Below are 22,651 nucleotides of genomic sequence, written 5' to 3' on the forward strand. Positions count from 1 at the left end.
TCTGCCAACTGATTTCTAGGGTTACGGTCATCCTTTTCAGGGCCCTAGGTTCCATGCACCAGTGGTCAGTATCTTGCATGGCTCTGCATTCCTGGCGCGTAAAGTTGTGTACAGAACTGACGTCAGCGCGGGTGGATGCGTCTAAATAGCTCCAGCGACGTCATCTCGGCGACTACGACGCCAACGACTTAGACGAAGCCTCACGACGACGCCTACTGAGGTGCAGGGGTACCTCTGATGAAAACTTTTCGGATCCGTACGCCTGGGGGTAATTCTAAGGTAAGGAATCTATCACTAACTAATGTAGCTTACAGATATATTGTTACTTAAGGTAAGTAACTTGTTCTTCAAGCCTAGTTGTTAACAGTTTTGCCAGTGTAGTTAATGATTGGTAATCTTAGCTTCCAACAATGCTAGTGAACGTTTGGGATAGGTGTGAAAATGTGCTTGTTTTGATTCAGCATATGTGAAATAGCCTCAACTTTCATTGATCACGAAACATGATGTTGATCGCAAACATTATTAGGTATATAAGACACTTTATTGTATCTTAAAAATTCAAGATTGACTGGAGAAAATGTACCAAACAGATAGTAGGCCAGAGATGGAGCTAAGCAGTAGGCTCCTGCATAATTTAGTTCAGCTGATTTTTAGTTCTTCGTGCAGAATGTTGCCTCCGGTGATTGTTTTGTTATTTGATAAATTCAGGTGATTTGGGTTCCTTTGTAACTATTGGCTCGTTGACCAATCTGCACAAAATTCAGCACTCGGAGGGTTGGTTCAAATTAGTTATGGGGGACCGAATGTTTTAAGGGCACAAAAATGTGATTTCCTATATGAAGTCAGGCGTTGGCCCCAACTATGTACACATGATTGCACACGAGTCGGGGTACTGGCACTCACAAGCTGACAGTGGTAGAAAACAAACGGTCTTTGAGTATCAGTTTAGGAGCAAAACCGTAGCACAATATTTTAGGACACCCAAAAATGTAGAAAATTTGAGATTTTACCTCGCGCAACCTGCTCGAGGTAAAATTTCGGGGTTTCTAAAATAATTTTAGAAAATATTTGCAAGAAAAGTCACCTAACCCCATATTAGTTTAGCAGGGTATCCGAAATAAATAAATGGAACCATTCAATGACTGATTTCCATATCAAGGAAAAGTTAATGGGTTTATCACAGAAATTACAGAATAAATGCCATGAAGGCTCAAAAAATACAAAGCTAATTACTCAGTAGTTAAAATCAGAAGTCGTTCAGCATCCCTAATAACATCTAGGAAAGCTCATAAATCATCCTCTTGTGGCTCACTCCCAAACTCAAGGGGTTCTTATACACCTTTCTTGCATAAGAAAATTAGTTAAATCGCAGCTTCAGCATGGCATGATCCCATGTAGCAGTTATGGGACAAATCAGAATAATTACGTCAACATCCTCCTACGTTTGTTAGTATGAATTTGTAGAGCGCACGTTTACCCCAGGGTTTCTTGGCGCTGTGTGCCGCTGGGGAACCCGTCCTGGCTTTCCCTGTGAGATGGTCCCTATTGGGCATCCCCAAGGTGAAGCCAGGCATCCCCGGCAGCGAGGGGGCCGTTGTGGAGATTAAGCAAGCTATTGCCCAGAGTTGCAGCGTGGGACCCATGGGTAGAGATGCACCGAGGCGAGATTTATCGAGCCCGTTGACAATGGTTCCATACCCTGCCGCGTCGGGAATTGAACCCTGGTCCCGGGCCAGACCTCTGCTTCTGGGTCTGCCGCCTCTAACCGGTGAGCCACACTTCTCCACTATCCATATTTGAACTATCCATTTCTAAGAAAGCATCCAGCTTTTGCATGTCATGGTCATACGGAGAGGTTTTGAACAAAATTTAGAATATTTTGCAAAGGTGATTTTACGAATGAGCAAGACTGAACTGAGCTGCGGAAAAACAGCGGAAGGTACCTTGAACTTTGCAACCGATCTAGTACACTAAACGTTTCACTAATATGCCTTTGTATTCATTCCGGTTAGGAAAACATTACCACAGCTGTGTTCATTGCTGCAGAACCTGTGGAGAGAAGATGCGCAGGGAAACCTCATAGGATGGGGTAAATGCAGGCGTGGAAAACAGAGACGGTAGCAGCCTCCATTGTATCCAACTTAAAATGTTCACCAAAATGTGACCTAATTGAATCTAAACCTCATATTAAACTCGTTTCCGCTGCTTATATATTAATTCGTGGTTTGCTTATTGGATCCAACATAAACATCATTAATACTAAATACTATTTGATGCATAACGATAAAAACTTTAAAACACTTTTACACAGTCAATTATTTGTTTGTTTTGAAACAAACCTTTCTAGGTGTATGAATGATAGATTGTCATTGGCTCTTTAAAGTGCCTCTCTTTGTTCTCCTTTAAAAGTGTGGTTTAGTTTTTTTACTCAAAATCCGTTTATTGCATTATTTACAGTGTTACAACGCATTTGCAGTATGAAAAACTGGAGCACCAACAGTATATATACAGAAACACTTGCAGTAAATACATTGAAACTGTCTCAAACTACGGGGCAAGGAGAGGGCCTTTAGTATGCCATTTTGCTTCTGATTACAAGGCAATGCGGTCCTAGGAAGAGGACATGGTGCTTTTGCTCCCATGTCGCTGTGTGGGGATATGGAGGAAGGGGAGAAGGAGGAGGCCCGGGAGGGCCAGCGGATCTCCAGCCAAATACCCTTAGCAGTAGGGCTTTTCCCCTACCATAAGAAGGAGAGAAGATCCCCTTGCAGCCGTTTAATGTCTTCTGAGTGGATGTGTTTTTTTTTTGTACGTGTGCACACCACATCAATTCTATTCATGGTAAGGGTTTGCATAGTTTTTAAAATAAACATAGGTATTGATGAAATAATAGAAAGCCTTTATCCAAAACAACTTAATCGGCATAGAATGTTTTAAGAGAAGGCTTACTTTTACAGCATTACTGTGTTCTTGATTCTCGTGTTGTGCATTGAAGTGCCCTCGAATGGTTAGATCCAGAACAAGATGTCGTTTGGTCATGAGGAAAAAATAATGGACATCAGGCCTGGGTATGTCAATAATAAGACTCCCCTGTGACGTCGGCCCAACCCCCACTAAGCCCCTCGCTTGTGCACTGTGCCATTCTTTGCTTAAACAGCTAAACTGGAAACTTCATTGTAAAATTATAATAAGAGTATGGGTTTGAGTAGGAATTCTTGCCCCCTCCCCCCTTAAAAATATTCGTCAAGAAGCAGGACTTTTGAGATTGACTCCCTATCATGTTGACCAGTTTTGCTGCTGACGTTTACGTATAGTGTGGACGGTTACCGTGGATTGTATTACTAGTGTTTGACTGGGGCTCCTTATGAGGCCAGCAGGACAGTTTGGCAGACAGTCCGGTCCAGAAAAGCTTGAACCATGGACAGTGTATGATGATGTCCGCTCATTGACTGCTGATGGTGCCTGACGCTGAATAACCAGAATCTTTGTAGACTCGGGAGTCGCTGAACTGTAAATTTCACTATCCTGCAGAAAACTGGTAAAACGGTTCTGGTGGTGAAGATCTCATTCCAAAGAGGACTGAACGCAACGGCCTCCTATATTAATCACGTCACTCAAACGCACTGACCTCCACGGGCCTGTGAAAATTCACAAGCCTTGGACATATTTGGAGTTTAAATGCAGCAATACTTTTTTGCTGCTGTCATCTCAGTTATTCTACCATATCAGCAGCATCAATCTGAATCGTGCTAGAGAGTCTGTGCCAGAGACAAAGTTCCTACACAAGCCAGCTGAACCTCGCATTCAGTACAAATAATCAGCTTCTACCCAATCTAAAGAAAAGCAGCCGATGTCTTTTAGCAAAGTGTTTGCAGCCCACCAGGTGAGAAGGCGCACATTAACCAGGACCAAACTGGAGAGCAAAAGACCTCTATATCAGCACAGTTGTGCAGCTAGCCTGAAAATATTTACAATAATACACACTTCTACCTCACTAATACATTTTAAATACACTATCCCCGCCCATCTTTAATACCCCCTACAACCATGACAAAAACTTCAATCAAACATCCTTCCAACCACTGTCCTTACACCCTTCCCCAGACGTTGACTTCATGAGTCCCCTCCTCCAACGCCCCCCGGTGACCACCGAAGCATTCTGTCTTCAAGCCACCCAGAAAAACCCAGATAGGGGCTTTTCTTTCAAACAACCCCCTCTCCCACCATCCCCCCATGTTTAACTTTATCAGGCTGTCGCTCCAACAGCCAGAAAACATTACAACTACCCACCAAGTAATGACTATCATGACATCTTCCTTGTAAGCCAGTGTCATTCTATCTCTTCAAAAGAACAACAAATTAATTTGCCAGCAACTCTCTGATGCCCATTACATAATATTAATTGCTTGGAAATGATCGGTCAACTCCATCCTGCCTAAACCGTGAGAAATCCTTCTCCACTATGTTATCATGCTGCAACACACCAATTCCTTGATTTTCATAAAAAAGCATTATTTGCATGTTAACCTTCCATCTAGTCCTCTCTATCGTGTTGTGCTTTGTTGCACCTCGCCACACTCCCCAAGGCATCAGCTCTGCTGACATGACACGTCTGCCTGACCATACCACAGTTGTTCCCAAGTCTTCCTCCGTCTACTTCAGAAGGCCAAAGCCAGAGACCTGAACTAGATCATTTTCACCCAATTTCACTTGCAAAATGTCCAGACACGCATATGACGAAACCAGCTCAGACAACCAAGGCAACGACTGATTCCACCTAATCCCACTCTCAGCCCACCAGTTCACCACAAAACAATCCGTGTGCAGGCTTAAGCCACAGTCGAAATTTATTTTTATTTTTTTTGCTTGCTTCTTCGCTCACTGAATAAAAGAATGCCCAGGGATCCAAATCGTAAATAACGCAATCCATTACCCTGGCACAATAATAGTTCGAAAAAGTAAATTGACAGTCCAGCTCAGGCAAGTTAACAATGTTCTTCATGACAACATATGTATCTCCAACAATAATTCTGTGCCCATCTTCCCAGCCATTTGATATTGTTTGGGCATCAAAACCTAAACTTTGAGATTCCTATGCTGCTCCAATGTAAAATAATGTGTGCCATAGCGACTTTGATCTTTAATCAATAAAATAACTGGAAAGTGCATGCTATTCTCATGTTGGAAAATCGGATCTCCTAATGTCCATGCCAACTGTGTGAAACAAACTAGGCTCCATAGGACCTAGTTCCTCACCACTCCTTTTCAAAACTACCTCTCTGGCCTTCCCAGTCTGATCAGTTTTTGATCACCTCAACCACAAAACCAGATCATCTCCGTGCATGTGTTCTGTTCGCTACCCAGAAAATTTGCATTTCCCAGTGATTCTGAAAATCTGAAAGTACCAAAAACACATAACCGCTATATACAAAGTTTGGATAGTGATAATATATAACCAGAATTTTTTTTCTAAACCTTGTAAAACCTGTCCCAGCAATTCAGGAGATATAGGTTCCCTCATTCTCGACCATTTGCTTCTCTCTTTCACCCAACCTTGTAAAATGCATCTCCCCAATTCACCTGCCTTGGACTCGTAGCCTCAAATATTATGCCCGAAAGACCATTTCTGACAACATACCAGCAGTAGCCACTTCAGACAAAGCTTTATTAAAGTTCAAAATAAACAGTAATACGTCTTCTGACCTGCAAAAAATCCTCTTCTGAATGTCCCCGTCTCATTTTCCCCCACCCCCCCAAAAAAAATCCTTGCTATGCCTGTCTGTAAGCTCATCTTGTACACGGTGCCATGTTTGGGTATTTTTAGATCTAAGACCACCAAAGTTACCAAGGGTGTACCCCAGGGCCCCACCCTCTTCAACATTGATGTTACTTCCTTGGCAAAACTAATGAGGAATATGGGGTTCAGTCCCATCTCTTACACAGATGACACCCAGCTCCTCCTCACCTTTGATAAGTCTAACCCCAACATTCAACTTACAGTCTCTGAGGCTATGAAAACCATCACTGCCTGGATGAGCGCTAACTTCCTGCAACTTAATGCCGAAAAGTTGGAGGTAATGTTGTTTGGAGGTGCAGCAATAAGTTGGTCTCCCAGCTGCTGGCCGGAGGAGCTGGGACCTGCTCCCACCCCAAAAACAGTGGTCCAGAACCTAGGAATCAGGATCAACCAGAATCTCACACTTAAAGCACATGCCACTACCACTCCTGGTTTCTGCTATCACACACTGTCTGCTCAGAAGAGTGTTTCCCATGCTCCCTCAACGAGAAAAACACTGATGCAAGCTCTAGTGTTAAGCCGTCAGGACTACTGCAATGCTAGCCTCGGCCAGCGAGGCTTCTTTTATCAAGCTGCAGGTAGTCCAGAATACGGCAGCCCGGCTATTAAAAAACGACCCCCCCCCCCCCCGAACGGCCTCCACACCACTTCTCAACAAACTGCATTGGTCCCCCGGTTTAAAGCCCTTAATGGCCTGGGTCCATCCTACCAATCGGACAATCTGCTAAAATACATCCCCTCCTGGTCCCTTCGATCAGGCTCCATGCTACTTCTCTGTTCTCCAAGAATCAAAAAGGCTCAGTCTGGTGGCAAAGCATTTACTTACCTTGCCACTAACTTCTGGAATGAACTCCCCCGCGAATTACGCAACTTCCAGAGCCTTCCCCTCTTCAGAAAAATGTTAAAAACCCATCTTTACTAAGGTCCACTTGTCTGACGATACCTGCTGTCCTAGCGCAGAGATACCCCTTGCGGGGTGATTCGGGCGCTATACAAACTAATAAATGTCAAATATCAAAGGATTTTCAAAAAGCTCTACACCTCTTAGTCTCCTAGAAGCAGAGCACTGATGGAATCGATCTTCTGTGCAAATGGCAGTCCACTGAATCTCTGCCACTGTGAACGAGTCAAAGCATCTGCAGTATTATTGTTGACACCTGGAATGTATTTTGCCTTAAGCAAAATGTTGAACATCCAGCAGCCCAGCATAAATCTCTGTGACAATCTTAGTAAATTCATGTCCTTAGCTTTTTGCCCATGCACAAGTGAAATAACTGTCTTGTTATCCACATTGAAAATAAGTCTCCTGTTGACCAAGTCCTATCCCCACAATGATGACGCAGCCCGTTTGGAGTAGAATTTCTGGGAAGACAACACTGCGCCCTTGCTCACACCATGTCTGGGGCAACACTCGGAACGCCATCTGTCTTCCAAGAAGAGAACAACCCCTCTGCTGCGTCCCAGAAAATTCGAACTGGCCCAAAAAAAAAGCACATTCCTCCCAGGACTATTTGGTTACTCCATTAAATTTCGTAGGAAAATCAACCACACATATTCAAGTCACCTCTAATGTCCGCCAAAAGCCTTACTCTGTGATGAGGAAGCGTGGCACCCGACACTGCAAAACCTAAACGTCTACAGAAAGATCTACTTGCTCTCAAAGCTGCACACGTATTTAGAATGTCCCAACAATCCTTTCACTTTCCTATATTCCAGTTTCTTTGCAACTTCAGTTTCCACCAGCAAACATGTCAACTGTTCAACTTTGACAACCAGAAAGCATGTTTCCATAGTGACAGTGTCTATTTCAATAGCCAGGAAGGTAAGCCTGATATTCTTCGCCTCCGTTTCTTTTTGGGGCTGATAGTACCTCCAATTCTGTCATGGTCTCACTCACTCAAATTCCTCCCACATACTCCTGCCTGTCTGAGGCTGCCCAACAAAGAGACAATTTTCCAGGTAATAACTTGCCCACTCATGTCCAGTTCTTGAAACAAAACCCCATTGCAAAATACAGCTAAAGGGCCCAATAAGTTTGCATGAAATGGTGCACCCCATTGGCAGCACCTCAAAATCCTAAGTATGTACCAGTAATAACCAGAAAGCTGATGTAGTGTCACACTTTGCCTGTTTGGCACCAGGTCCGCAAGTCCTGATTAAGCCAAATGGCAAATCCCCAGATGCAAATTGTACCATAACATCCTTCTTATAAATAAAGTAATGTACAGATTTCTCCTTCAGCCATGAATGAATTATACGAAACTCCTCTGCCATTTTCTTTGGTACCATACCTAAAGAATAAAATATTCTCCATTAGTCAACTTTAAAAAGGGACCTGCCATTCTCCCCACTGTCTGTTTCCATGAATTGAGAGAGGGGGAGTTGTCCTGTTTCACTTTCTCTTTCTCTCATGGGGATGAGGAGATAAGTCCTGTTTCCATTATGATGATTAGGTCAAGAGTTGTGAGAGGGTGAGTAGTCCTATTTCACTTTCTCTTGGTCTCCTAGGGTTGATAAGATAAGTCCTGTTTCCATTAAGATGATGTGGGAATAGGGTGGGGAGTCAAGTCCTATATCGGTTTTCATAATCCCAGTAAGACAATGTTGTTACCCGGATTTAGTGGTGGTCAGTGGATGGGGGATGTGATTTGCTAATTGTAATTTATGACCAAAGCCGTTTTGAGCCATGGGTCTTCTGGAAAATGCTTAAATATGCGAGATGGAGACGAACAAAATAGGAGAGGCAAAGAAAAATAAATAAAAATTGAGCCAACAGTACCTTGGCGAGGAGAACTCGTCTCGAGGGTCGATTAGAGTGTAGCAAGCACAAGTTGTATCAAGAGTCACAAAGGAAATGAAGTGCAGCTGCAGAGATTGAGCGTAATATGCATCAGTTTTTGTGCTAAAAGGTTCTGAAATGAGGTCCCAAATGAATGTGGAGTCAGCGCAATTATGTTAAACTTTTCCTGAAGGGGCGGAGCAGTGTAGAAAGAACTCTGCCCTCCCGTCTTTCCAGCGACGTCAGTTAGACTCTGCTCGCGACGTCCCCAGCCACCGAGGGCCCAGTCGCGAAGGTTCCACCTTGGAAGGCGTTTTTGCTGCCGATTGTGGCCACTGTGGTGGGCTTCCTGCTCATTGCCTGCACTGACCAGTTTGGCTCCATTTTCAGGTGTGAGTGCTGCAACACAAACTGGGGAGGGGTGCATTTCCTCCAGTAGGGAAAACCTTTCGTAAAGCAGAAGGAATTGACTGTCTATCTCACCCACCCCATTCGGTACACAAGTTTCAGGGAAGGGGAGGACAGTCTAGCATGTACATCCACTGTTCGATTTTCTATATGGAAATTGCCAGCACAACTTGGACCACCATCTTGTGCAGCACATGATTGGTCCATTTCACCACAACAGTTGCCAGTATATTTGTAGCGAAATCAAATCCACTCATACCACAAATCCTTAATACCTGTTAGACGTGATGAAGGCCACAAACCTCTGTTACATGGGTCTGAACAGACAATACAGACGGGAGAGTCAGTAGACTGTGTCCTCAAAAGGTACAGATATCAAGACCTATTCCCACCTATAGCTCTTGCCCCTGTTTATCTATTTGATTTGTATATTTCGCATGTTGTTTTCATTATCTTTTTATCTACTTGTATGCCATGTTTGCTTTTTATCATCCTCTAATGTAAAGCGCTCTGATACCTCTGGGTCTAGCCAGCGCTATATGAAACTTTTAAAATAAATAAAAAATAAAATAAATTCCACAGGCTATCAACACAATGCCACCAATCAGGCGAGGGCAGGTGCGGTTTTTCTTGCAGAGGGGGCATACTGTGGATGTCCAAAGTATCTCTATTTAGCTCCGATTTTGGCAAAAACTGAATAAAGAGGAGCATCTCCAGTGGGACTTTATTATTTGTCTAGCTCACTGGGGGGAAAGTACAACAGGGCGTAGTATAATGTAGATTGGTGTTGGCAGCACTGCTTGTCTGGAGCTTTGCTGAGAATATTATTCTCAAAACCCACATTTAGCAACCATTGCTGCGTTGATTTAATTTCAAAACAGGGCACTCTGGTGTGGGACAAACACTATTTAAGAAGGTAGTTACAACACTTTTTATTGCAAGCCTTACAAACCATAGGGATAGGGTCAGATTCACGCTTCAGATGGTAATACTTATCTGTAAGAATGCTCCAGCTTGATATCTAGAATACTCTTCAGTACCTTCTGAGCTCTCCATGAGTTACAATACCTCCAAGTGATAAAGTACACTGTCCTACGCCTGCGACTAAAACAGTCTGAAGATTGTTGAATGGCATGGGGCGTTGTGAGCTGTAGGTCGAAATCAGGTGAGAAATTTTCATTTCAGACAAAATTGTTGTAGACACTTAATGTTGGCATTTTTTTTAAACTAAACTGCTTAGAATTGCCTTACTAAATGCAGACTGCAGTATCGGTTTCAAAGTGATTCTCTAAAATAGAAAAAAATACCTAGCCGCAGGACTTAAGTCCTCATCCTAGTCATAGGATAAATATTTGTTAATCACATGTATGCCACTAAGTGCCCACCAAGCAAAGTTGGCACTGTCACAAATACCAGAAAGAGAGGGAATGGATAAAACCCAAAGAATGCTAAAACGCAACAGAAAAGGTTTAAAGGACTTACTTAAAAGACAGGTTCTGTCATTTGTCGACATTACAAAGGTAGTGTTTCCAGATGTAGGAGTTATCTCCACTTACTGGGTCCTCCAACTAGGGCATTTTCGTCTCTGAATCTTTTACTCATAGCTGTCTTAGGTGGTCCACCTTTCGTTATATTCAATTTTTTTTAATGGCACAACAAGAGTTTACAGAGTTTGGAAGCTATTCCACCAACTGTAACTTTTTTGCCTTTCGGCATAGGCCTTGTAGATGGTTCTTTGGGTCTCACCAGCAAGATTTTCAGGTCTGTAAGCCCAACATCAACTGGTCAAATTAAATCTTGAGTCTTACATGAGGAAATTAGAGGGGGGATGTGTGGTACCCCTTAATTTATTTAAGTTGTCCAAGCAGGGATTCCTTCTTTCCTTAGAGCCGGGTATATGTAAAGAGTATGGAGAAGCAGAATGTAAGGAAATGCCTCCTTTTTGCATGATCAGCGCCAGAGACATGCTGCTGGTTTTTTGACTCGGAGAGTGCACTGAGGCCTGCTAAATATTCCTCCGTGCTGGTATTGTGACCCTCTAAAATATACGTTGTTTGGCTCATACCTAGTTGGCTTATCTTAACTTCCTTATTGGTCCCTAGTATATGGTTCTAAAAGTACTCTGGGGCTATATGTTAAAGTATCCCTCAAGGACTGAAGCACTTTCTGTGCCATCCTGAGTACGACAAAGGAAAACAGGTCTCCCAGCCTGCCACTGCAGACTGGTAGAGCAGTTTCAAACTACTAACTCAGATTTGTCTTTTAAAGCAATGGCAAAGCCCAAACCACCTTTTTTGCATACGCATAAGTTACCCCTACAGCAAGCCTATCGAGTTCTTAGGCGGGGTGAAGCATATTAAAAAGTAGAACATGTGTTTTACATGCCCTAACAGTAAAAACACGGAGTTACGTTTATTTTTTTACTGTGAGAGGCTAGTAGCCCCATTGGCGAGTACAGGGTAACACACTGACAAGTCAGCTCTGCTAACTTCTAAATAGGACTGCTAAAGTTGATACTTCAAGGTATCAAACAACTTGTTACATTAAATCCGACTTGATGCCCAAGTCAAATTTATTGTAACTGTTTGTTTCTTGCAACTTTAAGAAATTTACCAATCTGATGCCCAAGGTTCCTAGAGGCCATTTGCAGATGCTGGCCATGAGACAGCCTTCTGCCCACCTGGGCAAACGTGTAAACAACACCCAGGACAGATAACAATCGAGGCCTGCGTCTGGAGGTTTTACCTCCTCTTGGCAGGAAGCCACACAGAGTGTTGGTTCAGAAGGAGATCTTCAAAGGGGAAAGCCGCCTTTGAAGGGCAAATTGTGAACATCCACAAGAGGGGCTGCTCTTTTGTCTGGGTTGACAGGTTGGTGTCAGGCACACAGAGAAGAACACACTGGTCAAAAGTTTTATTTTTCCATGAGCGTATAGTCCCTAGGTAGCCACACCTCTAGGACGAGCTGCAAAGCTCCACACACTAAGAGAGGGGTTCAGACATCTTGGAAGTAGGCTGAATAGGGCACTCTAGGAAACCAGATGACACGCTACAGAGGAAGTTGTCAGGTGGGAGAGAACCAAGTAGCCCATTGGCTAGTGACCGTGACCACCGCTAAGGGCACTCTCAGGGCTAAAAGGGGCCCCCTGGCCCCCAGAACTCAAATCTCTCTTTGTCTGGAGAAGAGGACAAAAGGACTGCCTTTGGTCCTGGCAAAGAGAGGCTGCACTGGAGTTGGACTACTCCTGCAGCTCCTTGGGCTAGCAAAGAAAAGGATAGTGCCGGCTGTGTCCTGCTCAAGGAAATAATTTCCTGGACCCCAGACAGAGGAGAGACTACAATAGTCAGCGAGCTTACTTCTAAAGCTGAAGAAGCCTACCTGGTGTTGGTAGCAGAGATCGCCGGATCATCACTCCTCGTCCTGTGCAGCCTGGAAGACTGAGACCCGATGTTCAAAATTCGTACCCGAGTTTGCTGGACCCGGGAGTCATCTGGGTGCAATTTGTTCGCCTTGAAGGAGAGTAATTGCAAAAAGAAAGGAACCAATAGTTTTGTTGTGCCTGGCGACTGGCAGACCACTTGCGACTGGATCTTTGTTTAACCTTAGGGGATTTCGAGGAATGTCGAATCCTGTGGCTAAATTCGCCCTACCAACACGTGAATCAAGGAGTAGCCCTCAGAAGACACCCATCGACCGCACAGAGTTTTCTGCATCCGGAATCCCTTGCATTAGGACCACTTCATAGAAGTTAATAGAAATTGGCCACAAATGCTGAAACTGGACATGAAGACTGGTTTTCCTGTTAAGGTTCTTGTTGTTTTGGAACTTGTTGGTCCTCCTGACTGGCTCCATGCTGGAGTTGGTTACTCAAAGCAATCCTAAATAACCACATTCACCCTTGATGTAACTTTTTGCTGAAGAGTTTTAAGTGTCAAATTTGTTAAATTTGCCACCGCTTGTTCGCGGTTGAGAGCAGGCTTGATTTCTTGTTTCTTTAAAAGTGTATATCCCTGGAATCCTCCAGTGGATCTTTTTTGTTTTAGTGTCCATAAATTCATAAGCATATAGTCGATTTTTATAAATTGATGGTGAATTTCTTGAGAGCTGAATATCTTTCTTCTTTAATTATTTTTGTGCTGTTTAAATGCTTTACACATGCTCCTTTGTGGGAGCCTGACTACTCAAAGCCCCAGCTACCCAGGATTGAGCTACGGTTCAATAATTTAACCCTGTCTGGCCCTAAGAAGGGTTGGAATTGTATTACACCGTGAGGTCTTGCAAACACACCATATAATGCACCCCATTTCCTCACCCAGAGTAGGAAAAGTGTATTGTTCATTGCCATGGTTTCCGCTTTTTAAAGTCTTATTAAGGTACTAGATCTACACCAATGACGTGTTAGGACAAAAACCAAGGTATTCTTCCTGGTTTCCTTCTTAAGTGCTTGCAGACATTGTCTTCATTGTAGGGACAGAAGTCCTACCTATCATAACTTTCAAAAGCTGTTCCACTCTTTCTCTTTTACATTTTTACTCAGTTGACCTATGTTTTTCTCTAGTGGGCTTGACAATCCTCAAATCCAGTGATCCAGTAGAGGTGCTACTTTTTCCTTTCCTCGTGTTCAGTAACATGGCCATGGTTCTGTTGGGTGATGGTGCAGCAAGTCTGTTCACACCATAGTCAAGGGTCACTTGTGCCCCATCATAGCATGCTTTAAGGAGACTGGTGGTTGGTTGAAGATGCTTATTGTAGAATAGACTGGTGCCTTTTCATCTGTACTCTTGGTAGGGGAAGCACCTTCCAGTATCTGCTCTGTGAAATCTGTGAAATCTATGCTGTCTTAAATAACCAAGGTCCTGATTTAGATTTTGGCGGAGAGGGTACTACACTGTAACCGAGTGCCCTCTCACCAAACTGAAATTCCGCCCACCTCACTTAGTCGGGCGCTACTTTAATATGTCAGCAACCGAGACTGCCGAGTCTTGGCCATTGACATTCACCTCTGCTGGCCTGACTGACTAAGGGTTAACGTAGGTTTGGCCATTTGATCACCCACCTGATTTAGAACGGGCAGTCAAATTGCCAGTTTTCACTGTCTGTCACTGGCAGTAAAAACTGCTAAATGACACTCACACCAAGGGAGACAACTCCCGATGTGTTTAAAAAATATATATATATATTTTCAAAAACAAAATCCTACTTTGAGATTTTGTTTTTCAAAATAAAAAACAAGGGAAAAGTTTGACGGATGGTGCAGTTCATTGAAATGAAGTTAGTCCAAGGACACAGCTCTCATTTCTTCTGCTTCACAGAGAATAATGATGCTAGATCTGAAAGTGGAATGATGTCTACTTTCTGTATGTCGATGTTATTTAATAGGTTTCAGTACCACTTGTTCTTTATCAGTTAGTGCATAACTGGTTCTGCGTTCCATGGATTTGCTTTTTATTAGTTCCATATCAGTCACAAACCATAAGTAATGAGAGGTAAGTGTGTTAATACTTTTTAAGCACATTCTATCCTATTAGAATCAAAGCTGAAGTTGCACCTACCCTTCATGTCTCATTCTCAGCACACTGAACAGTGTACTTTCTCCAGTAAATCCAATGCTTGTTAAGGGTTGAACACAAGCAGCTCCAAATTCTGTGAAAGGAACATCTGTAACTTCTCCTATTCATCGGTCTTGGTTCCAGATATCCATGTGTAAATATGGATTAGTTTAAAGGTTAATTCGAATTAATTTCTCACCAACAGCTGCAAGTACGTTCCTTACCACCAAGGGTATCGGCTGCAGCTGTCGGAACAAATTATTTGTAAAGATTCCCACTGCCCTAGAATACTTTGCAAATGCAGTTGGAGCAGAAGTAAATTCAGATAACTGGAAATAAATGGTAATGGTAGGTGAACCTGCATGAAGGAGCAATGACTATTTGTCGTCTGAAAGATTTGCCCATCTCATCATTTAGCATGCCAGTGCCTCAACTTCAGCAAAGGATGCACTTATTACAAAATAATCCCAGTCTCTGCTATGTGGGGAAAAAAAGGCATCTGGTTGAATGCATTCTCCTGTGGATGTGCCTCTTGGCTGAGTAAATCTCCTTTGTCTTCCAGGTGGTACCACGGGCACCTTTCGGGAAAAGAGGCTGAGAAGCTGCTCACGGAGAAAGGGAAGCCAGGGAGTTTTTTGGTGCGGGAGAGCCAGAGCAAACCAGGAGACTTTGTACTGTCTGTACTGACCAACGAGGAAAAGATGGAGAATGGCGATCGCAAGCCTCGTGTCACACATGTCATGATCCGGTTTCAGGTGCGCTTGGCCAGGGACAGCAGTGACCTTGTAGAAGTTGTAGGCAGGGCTGGCTTTAGGGCAGAGTGACCGGGGCGGCCGCACTGGGCGCTGACCTGTGGAGAGGGCACAACCTCATGGGGGGGCACTGTGTTTACCAGTACTTATGATTAAAGAGATGAGGGGCACTTATGCCTGGTGGTAGTGAGAGAATCCGAGGAGGCGATCCTGGAGTGTGGGGGGGCGCCAAAATTATTCTCACACCACCAGTGCTAAAGCTGGCCCTGGTTGTAGAAGGCTTTGTGGGCAGAATAACAAAAGACGTGAGATCACTGGAAAGAGGAGTATTAGGGAAGGATCTCTAAAATGTGAGCGATACAGGTAAGCAGTAGATCATAGTTTATATTGACATCAAGCTTTCTACCTGCATTCCTGGGATGTAGTGTCTGCGGCATCACTCAATTACCTTTGCTTCTAGCATACACACTTGTCATTGTGGACTAATCCTAGTCTACCCAAGTCTGTGCCATTTGTGCAGTTTGATTCAAAGTCTTAGGGAGACAGAAATATTTTGGCGTGATTCTGTTTAGATGATACTTGGTCAGGAACAGAAAGTTTAATAACTTGTACGATCCAGATAGGTCTGCGTTAATGTCTCCGCTAGTAGGATGCTTGTAGCTCACCCAGAAGTATGAGCTAGTGTGCTTGATCTGTTCTTAATCAGGTGATTTTTGTTTAGGACTTCACCAGGTGGTCACATGTGGGTTCATTGCTCAGCAGTGATTCAGATGGCCGTGTAATGGGATCTTTTGTTTTACTTTGCCCTCCTGTCCTACAGCCGGATGGGAAGTATGACGTTGGCGGTGGAGAGCGATTTGACACCCTGACAGACTTGGTGGAGCACTACAAGAAAAACCCAATGGTAGAAAAATCTGGAGCTGTGGTCCATCTAAAACAGGTACATGTTGCACTTCATACATGTTGTACAAGGCATGGATGGCACACAGTAGGTACTGGATATACTGTACTTGCTCCTGTTGCTCTCACTTGATAGAGCCAAATATTTTTAATTTGAAGAATGTATCCTCCCCTACAGCACAGTATCAGCCCCTCTACTCTTGCCAAGACCTGCTTCTGCAGTATAAGCACCGATGAAGAACTCTGACCAGCTATGCAGTGTAGACCGTGAAAGCAAAGCAGCAACCATAGTGTTACCCTCCGGTGTCTGCGTCATGATTGCTCTTTGCATGGTCCTGATCTACAGACTCCACATCAGTAGAGCACCTAACTTAGTGCTGAAGTGTCTACATTGAGTATTTTGGACAATCACTAGTCTTGGTTTGAACTGTTCATATAGGAAGTACATTGTCTCCTTTGAGAAATATGCCACAACGTCCGTACTGGAACAGCAAGCAGCTCCCATACCTGTTGTGCTGTGTCAGCATTAGGACAGCACATCATAAACTCCTGCGTTTTATAGTCTCACTGTAAAGAAGGCAACTCTCCTAGTAATCACCTCTTTTTGCTGTTGTTGCATGATCTTTCCACCAAATCTGATTGGTCTTTTTTCACAATCTTTCTAGCCATTCAATACCACTAGGATCAATGCTGCGAACATCGAAAACAGAGTCAAAGAATTGAACAAGATGGCAGACAACACGGAAAAGGCCAAACAGGGATTCTGGGAAGAATTTGAGGTATGAATGTTCTAGCCACAACTTCTCTGACAAGAGTGAGTCTCAGCTGATGCCTGAGAAGGTGTAGCTACTCTAGATCGTTAAGTTCTCTATCATATGAATTCTGTGAAACCGAGCTTCGCCGGTGGTGCTGTTAGGTTGTGGATACCTGAGATTTGGACTGTCCACAGATGTTCCACTTGGTGACACAGCCTGACACTTAATCATTGGACTAGCTTCTGGCAGAGCTTGACACCCAAACACGTTGGTTAATGTTTGTTTGGTGGTAAATCTTTTTATTGGGGCCTCTTGGTAGTTATAAGGCACACATTGGTCTTGGTGTTTGCAAGGCTTTATATTTGTCAAAATGCACACAAATTAATTGCTGAGAATGTGCTTGTTTGTTGCGTAGGGTTTGGTGAATTAATTGTTTTCGCAGAAATATAAACTAGTTAAATTGGTTTAAGTGACTGGGTGATGAGTTGGTTAGAATTTATTATTCTGATTTTATTTTAGTTAAATGTATTAGTATATGATTATACTGAGTAGGTTAGTACTTTCCTAAAGCCAGTCTGTTAGTGGGTGTGTGGTTGCAGTGACTAGGTTACTGAGTGAAGTGGCTGCAATCACTAATTCATACAGAAGCAAACTGAAAACATAAACCAAGAGTATACTGTTCCTCCCCAATTGTCTACAAGGTTTGTTTGAAAATATCCAAAATGACTCTTGAGAGATGAAAATTGTTAAATTTGGCTACTAGCCCATAGAAAGCTCTATTGCACATCTCCGGCAAATGTGAAGCGTTCCACAGTATTCCCTAAAATGTGAAAGCTGGTCTGCGCTTTGCTTCAATCTGCATAAACTACTTGAGACACAGGAGTTTGATTGGTCAGTGTGTCAAACTCTTGGAAGATGCTTAATGTCAGTGGTGGTCTCTTCTTTTGCAGCTGGATTTAAGAGAAATGTAGGAAAGTTCTACCTGAATGGTTGTGAAATTAAGCCACCTAGTGCTACTCAGTATTGGTGATACCTTTGAGACACTAAGACACAGCTATGTTCCAGAAATTCACCAGCTAGCTGATGGAGCAGGGAAAGGAGAGGACGACACAGGCCAAAAAATTAAATCTGCAGGCTAAGGGGCAGAAATACGTGTAACTACGCTGCTCTAGTGCTACCCACTCGTTCAGCAGAAAAGCAACTGCCTCCGATATGGATGCAGTTCACAGTGCACAGCTGCAATGCTATTATGAAAAAGTGGTAGCCCATCACCAGCCAAAAGTAGAACATTGCTGTACTCTGATGTATAGGAACCCAGGTGTCATCCTTCAAACTTGTGCATAAAGTGTCCTGCTCTTAAAGAACTTCCCTTAGTTTCCACCTAATTTTGAAATTTAAAAAAAAGGTTCCATATGGTATATTTTCATTTTCATATGGTAGGACCTGCATCTCTTAAAGCATTTTAAAAGTAAAACCAATTGAGAGAAGCTAGTGGCATTGATATGTGGTCTCTGGAGGAGATGTGATCTAAGATACACTACTGGAACCCAGAAATTAGGTTCTAATCATGACTTCAACAGTAGACCACATACAGCATGATTCTTGGCAAACTTATTTTAGCAGCTAGATTTCAGTCTAGATTCCCATGTTGTGTGTACTCTCACTATCTTTTAGTTGGGTAAAAAATGTAGTTATTTTTACTTGTAAAATGGGTTATGGTGTAGGACGGAGTCAATAGAGTGTTTCGTATAGAGGCTCCTTTATTACTGAAATATTTTTCCGCCTTTCTTCATGCTTGCTGTCTTCTCAAGAAGTCTTTTTAATCCAGCATGTGGAGTCACACTTTCACAGAGCTGAAGATTTTCTGAGGGAAGTTACAGAAATAACAATAAAAATAAGAGTATTGATATGGTAGACGCATAGAAAGATGCATTCTTTTTTCAAGAGTCCACTTGGGTAAGCTGTACTGAAAGGTTAACAATTTGTCCATGAATTGGAAGTTCCAGAGACTGAAGTCTCTTTGGTCCAGGGAAAATGGTCCTTTTATGTGTTGCTCTTCTAATTGAAAGTTTACTTGGTTAGTTGAGCATAAAGTTTGTAACCATGGCCTTCTAAGTGACCATCAAAGAAAACTGTGAGACTTCATGTCAATTTCAGCTGATGACGCTGCAAGCTGAAGATGGAGGCTTTGGGCTTAGGTCACAGTGTCTGGAAGGTAGTATTGGTTGAGGATGCAGAGCCTATCCGAGGCGAAGCTGATGGGTAATCATGATGTAACATTCGAAGATTTCAAGTCTAAAATGGAATAACTATTGCATATGCGTCTCTTATTAAGAAAATGTATTTTGGTGCCCCTAGTGAAGATCACATTCCAGAGAGCCCAAAGGCACCACGCCTTCTGATCAGATGCCTTCAACGTATGCAGACACCTGAAGATTGTACCTTATGGGCCGTACCTTAATTCCCTGAGTAACCACATCAGAACCACGTTTGAGTTTAAAATGCCAAAACTGTCATTGGCAAGCAAATAAATGGCTCAGCCCTTGCAAAAGTCTGCACATACTGTCACCCAAATAAATTTGCACTATAAGCACCACATTGGTGTTGAAAAACCTTTTAAACGCATCCATGAATTGGACCCCGATACATCTCTGTCAAATCTAATGCTCATCCCAGTAGTGAAGCCTCCAAAGAAAGTGCGCTTGCTTTCTAAAATAACAAAGGATATTGGCTTTGAATGTGTACAATCCCTCAAGTCAAGTAGAATTTCAAGAAATTAATACCCAACTTAGGGTCTTCCTGAGCTTGCACGCATTATAAACTTTAGGGTTCCCTGTGCTCTGAGGGAACAGACACCTACTATCCATCAGGATATGGATAGCCATGGATAAAGGGACCCATATACAATTTTTCTGCTTCATATACTTTCTTGTACTAATAACATGCGAGGTGGTCAGCCCCTTCATAAACTCAAAACTACTCCACTACCAAGACAACTAGCTGGTAAAGGGGAAGACCTAAAAGTCCTCTTGCGAACACTGTTGTATAGCAATAAATACCTTGCAACAATTGAGGTTCATAGTGAATCCAAAGCAGTAGGAATGAATCCCCACCCAACCGAAGATATTCGGACCGCGTTAGTCTTTTTAACAGAGAAGAAAATTGCTTCCTTTTAGAAAAAGCACGCCACTCATTTACCAAACAGCACATTCTCGGACAACAAGGAAAGTGAGGAGAATGTTGGGGTTAATGGCATCTTGTATTTACCTTATACCAAAAGAGCATCAGTAGACGAGTACCATACAGGAATAGGTTCGTAAAGAACCATGACCAATGATTACTTATTTGGAGGATCTAGTGGTAGTAACAAAAATAGTGGGATATATAAATGAAAAGCGAAAGCGTCTACCTTGATGTGTCACCGAGAGCATTAATAAAGACCTATTCCTGACTTGATGGAGGTAACAAATGGGGAGACTCCTTGCTTGGGTCAAGTTTCCAACATAGAAACAAATATGCATATAAATGTACCGGAATTTGGAAGAGTAAATCTAGGCCAAGTTCCATACATAAAGAACAAGGCAATGCATCTTGATGAACAAACACCACACCTGGCCCCACCCACCTTCGATATATTATAGACCACAAAAGACAGCACAACCCCTTTTTTCCATAGAGGGGACAATTAAGGTGCCAGTGACAGGTTAGAGTTGGTCAACAAAATTCTGAGCATACTGAAAAAGAGTTGTTCCCTACCGTGATGGGAGAATTCAGGCAGGCACAATCAAACATCTGTTTCCTCCACATGAAATTCTATAGGACCCCCAGAATCTTCCATCATTTAGAAGCGGAAACTTTCCGGTTTGTCTGCTCAAAATAAAAACTGTGAGGCCTCAAAACTCCATGGTAATATCTGTCTAGGTCACGGAGTATCTTGCCAACAAATAAGGGCTTCCATAGATTAGTAAGAGAACCAATAGAATGACTTCCTAGTTAGAGACCTGTTTTGCTAAGCATTTCTTGAAGGGCTTAAATATTTGCTACCGCAGGCCCGGGTACCCAAGTGTGACCTTAAATAGTTTATAGCAAGGATTATTGAGGAGAGTCAGTGGATGGGAATCGTTGACCATCATTGATACTTTTGACACTTACAGAAGGGCAAGATGGTCTTGCACATGCACCGCCGTTTACATGTCATCGGCATGCCCATTTTCTTGCAAAACCCACAAACTGATGCTTAGAGGGGCCTACCTTTATTTGGCAATAGAGTGCTCTTATATTATCTGGAAGGGGTCAAATAAGGAGCTCGAAACTACAGCTTGCACCTTAGTGTAGCAATTGAAACTAGACAAACTATTGGAGAGAGTGAGTGATGTCCTGCCCTCCCCTAGGATGGAGAGTCAGGTAAGACAGGCTGGTGTGAGGTTTGTGTACCTGTAACATAGGCTATTAAAAGAAACCTTCTGTATGTGCTAGTCTACTGTGGTTCCAGTAGCTGATGAGATCAGTTTGTAAATCCATTCCTGACTTCAAACCAATGACACAATCTACTGATCTCTGCTGTGGCGGTAGCTTTTATCACTAATCTTCCCCCAACAAGACGTTGAGCTTGGAGCGATCTGGAACACTATAAACAAAAAGAACATGTAACAGACCTATAACACACAGTTGACTCAAGCTGTGCTAATATTTCTTGAGGAAGTTCCAGCCTGTAACTATTACCTTTCTAGTTCACTCACTGTCACTATGTGCACAGTTATGAATGTATAATATATTTATTCTACAAATAAAACCAGTTACTTCCCAATAATATTTGTTTTCGACCCACCAACCTTCACCATGTGGTTCAAAAGTTGATTCAACTAGCACTGATGCAAGGGCTTAAAGTATGAAGATTGCACCGACAGATGGGGCAAGGTAATGCTGTAGCATAATGTAATTGCATAGTTTTTATAAAAGCTTTCCCATGGCCAATGCCCTTACTATAAGACCTTTTAGAGAAACCAGAAAGTGTTTCCTACACAACCACTCAAATGCAATTTTAGAATCCAAAGTGCAAACACAGGCCAGGGGTCGTGAACTTCCATGGGACTGAGTCATGTTTCGCTTTGTCATCACCATTGTTAACAATGTATAGACTAGGTCCTGGGGCTTGTGTGTGGATGTCTTGAGGAATATGAACCGTAAGACTAACATTACAACAGTGACTGCTCAGAAGTCATCCATGTGGCTTTGAAAAGATTGGCCATGCCCTATGAGTTTCTTCTGACCCAATCAACTTGGCTGGACTGAGTACCTGCGCCAGGAGGCCACAAAAACGTAAGAAAAAAGGTCAAATTTCAAGCATCCCTAATTGAGTCAGAATTTTAACCGGCAGAGACTTCTTGCTTGTCCCTCTAAAGATGGATAAGGGCTGCCCCGTAATGAGACGTTCACATTTAATGCCAGGAATTGAACCTGTGGTAAAAGCTGACTTCCAGCAGTCCCGTTGTGGGTCTGCAACATCAGTGGTCCAACCCATCCCTTTATGATGCTTTAATCTGCCCTATCCTGTCCAAATGAGACCTGGAAATACAGAAACTCCACACCTTTTAAGAGGGTGGGTCCTCTTGGCTGAAGCAGCCATCCTAAATCTAGAACAGTTTGAACCTTCTTTCCACCCATCTTGTGATCTTATTTTTAATGTTGTTGGCCCAAGCCCCGACTTCTAG

At 42.9% G+C, this 22,651-nt stretch overlaps 1 protein-coding gene across 1 annotated transcript in view; it reads left to right on the forward strand.

Annotated features, from left to right (window-relative positions):
* LOC147672981 (tyrosine-protein phosphatase non-receptor type 11-like) overlaps positions 1–22,651 on the forward strand; it is a 302,524-nt gene that overhangs the window by 171,975 nt on the left and 107,898 nt on the right. The window contains exons 4-6 of the mRNA XM_086947841.1: positions 15,096–15,288; positions 16,106–16,225; positions 16,851–16,964. Of these exons, the coding sequence (XP_086803967.1) occupies positions 15,096–15,288; positions 16,106–16,225; positions 16,851–16,964 (427 nt within the window). The remainder of the gene's footprint in view (positions 1–15,095; positions 15,289–16,105; positions 16,226–16,850; positions 16,965–22,651) is intronic.

The sequence above is a fragment of the Lissotriton vulgaris genome, assembly GCF_964263255.1.
Source record: "Lissotriton vulgaris chromosome 5 unlocalized genomic scaffold, aLisVul1.2 SUPER_5_unloc_1, whole genome shotgun sequence".
NCBI lineage: Eukaryota > Metazoa > Chordata > Amphibia > Caudata > Salamandridae > Lissotriton > Lissotriton vulgaris.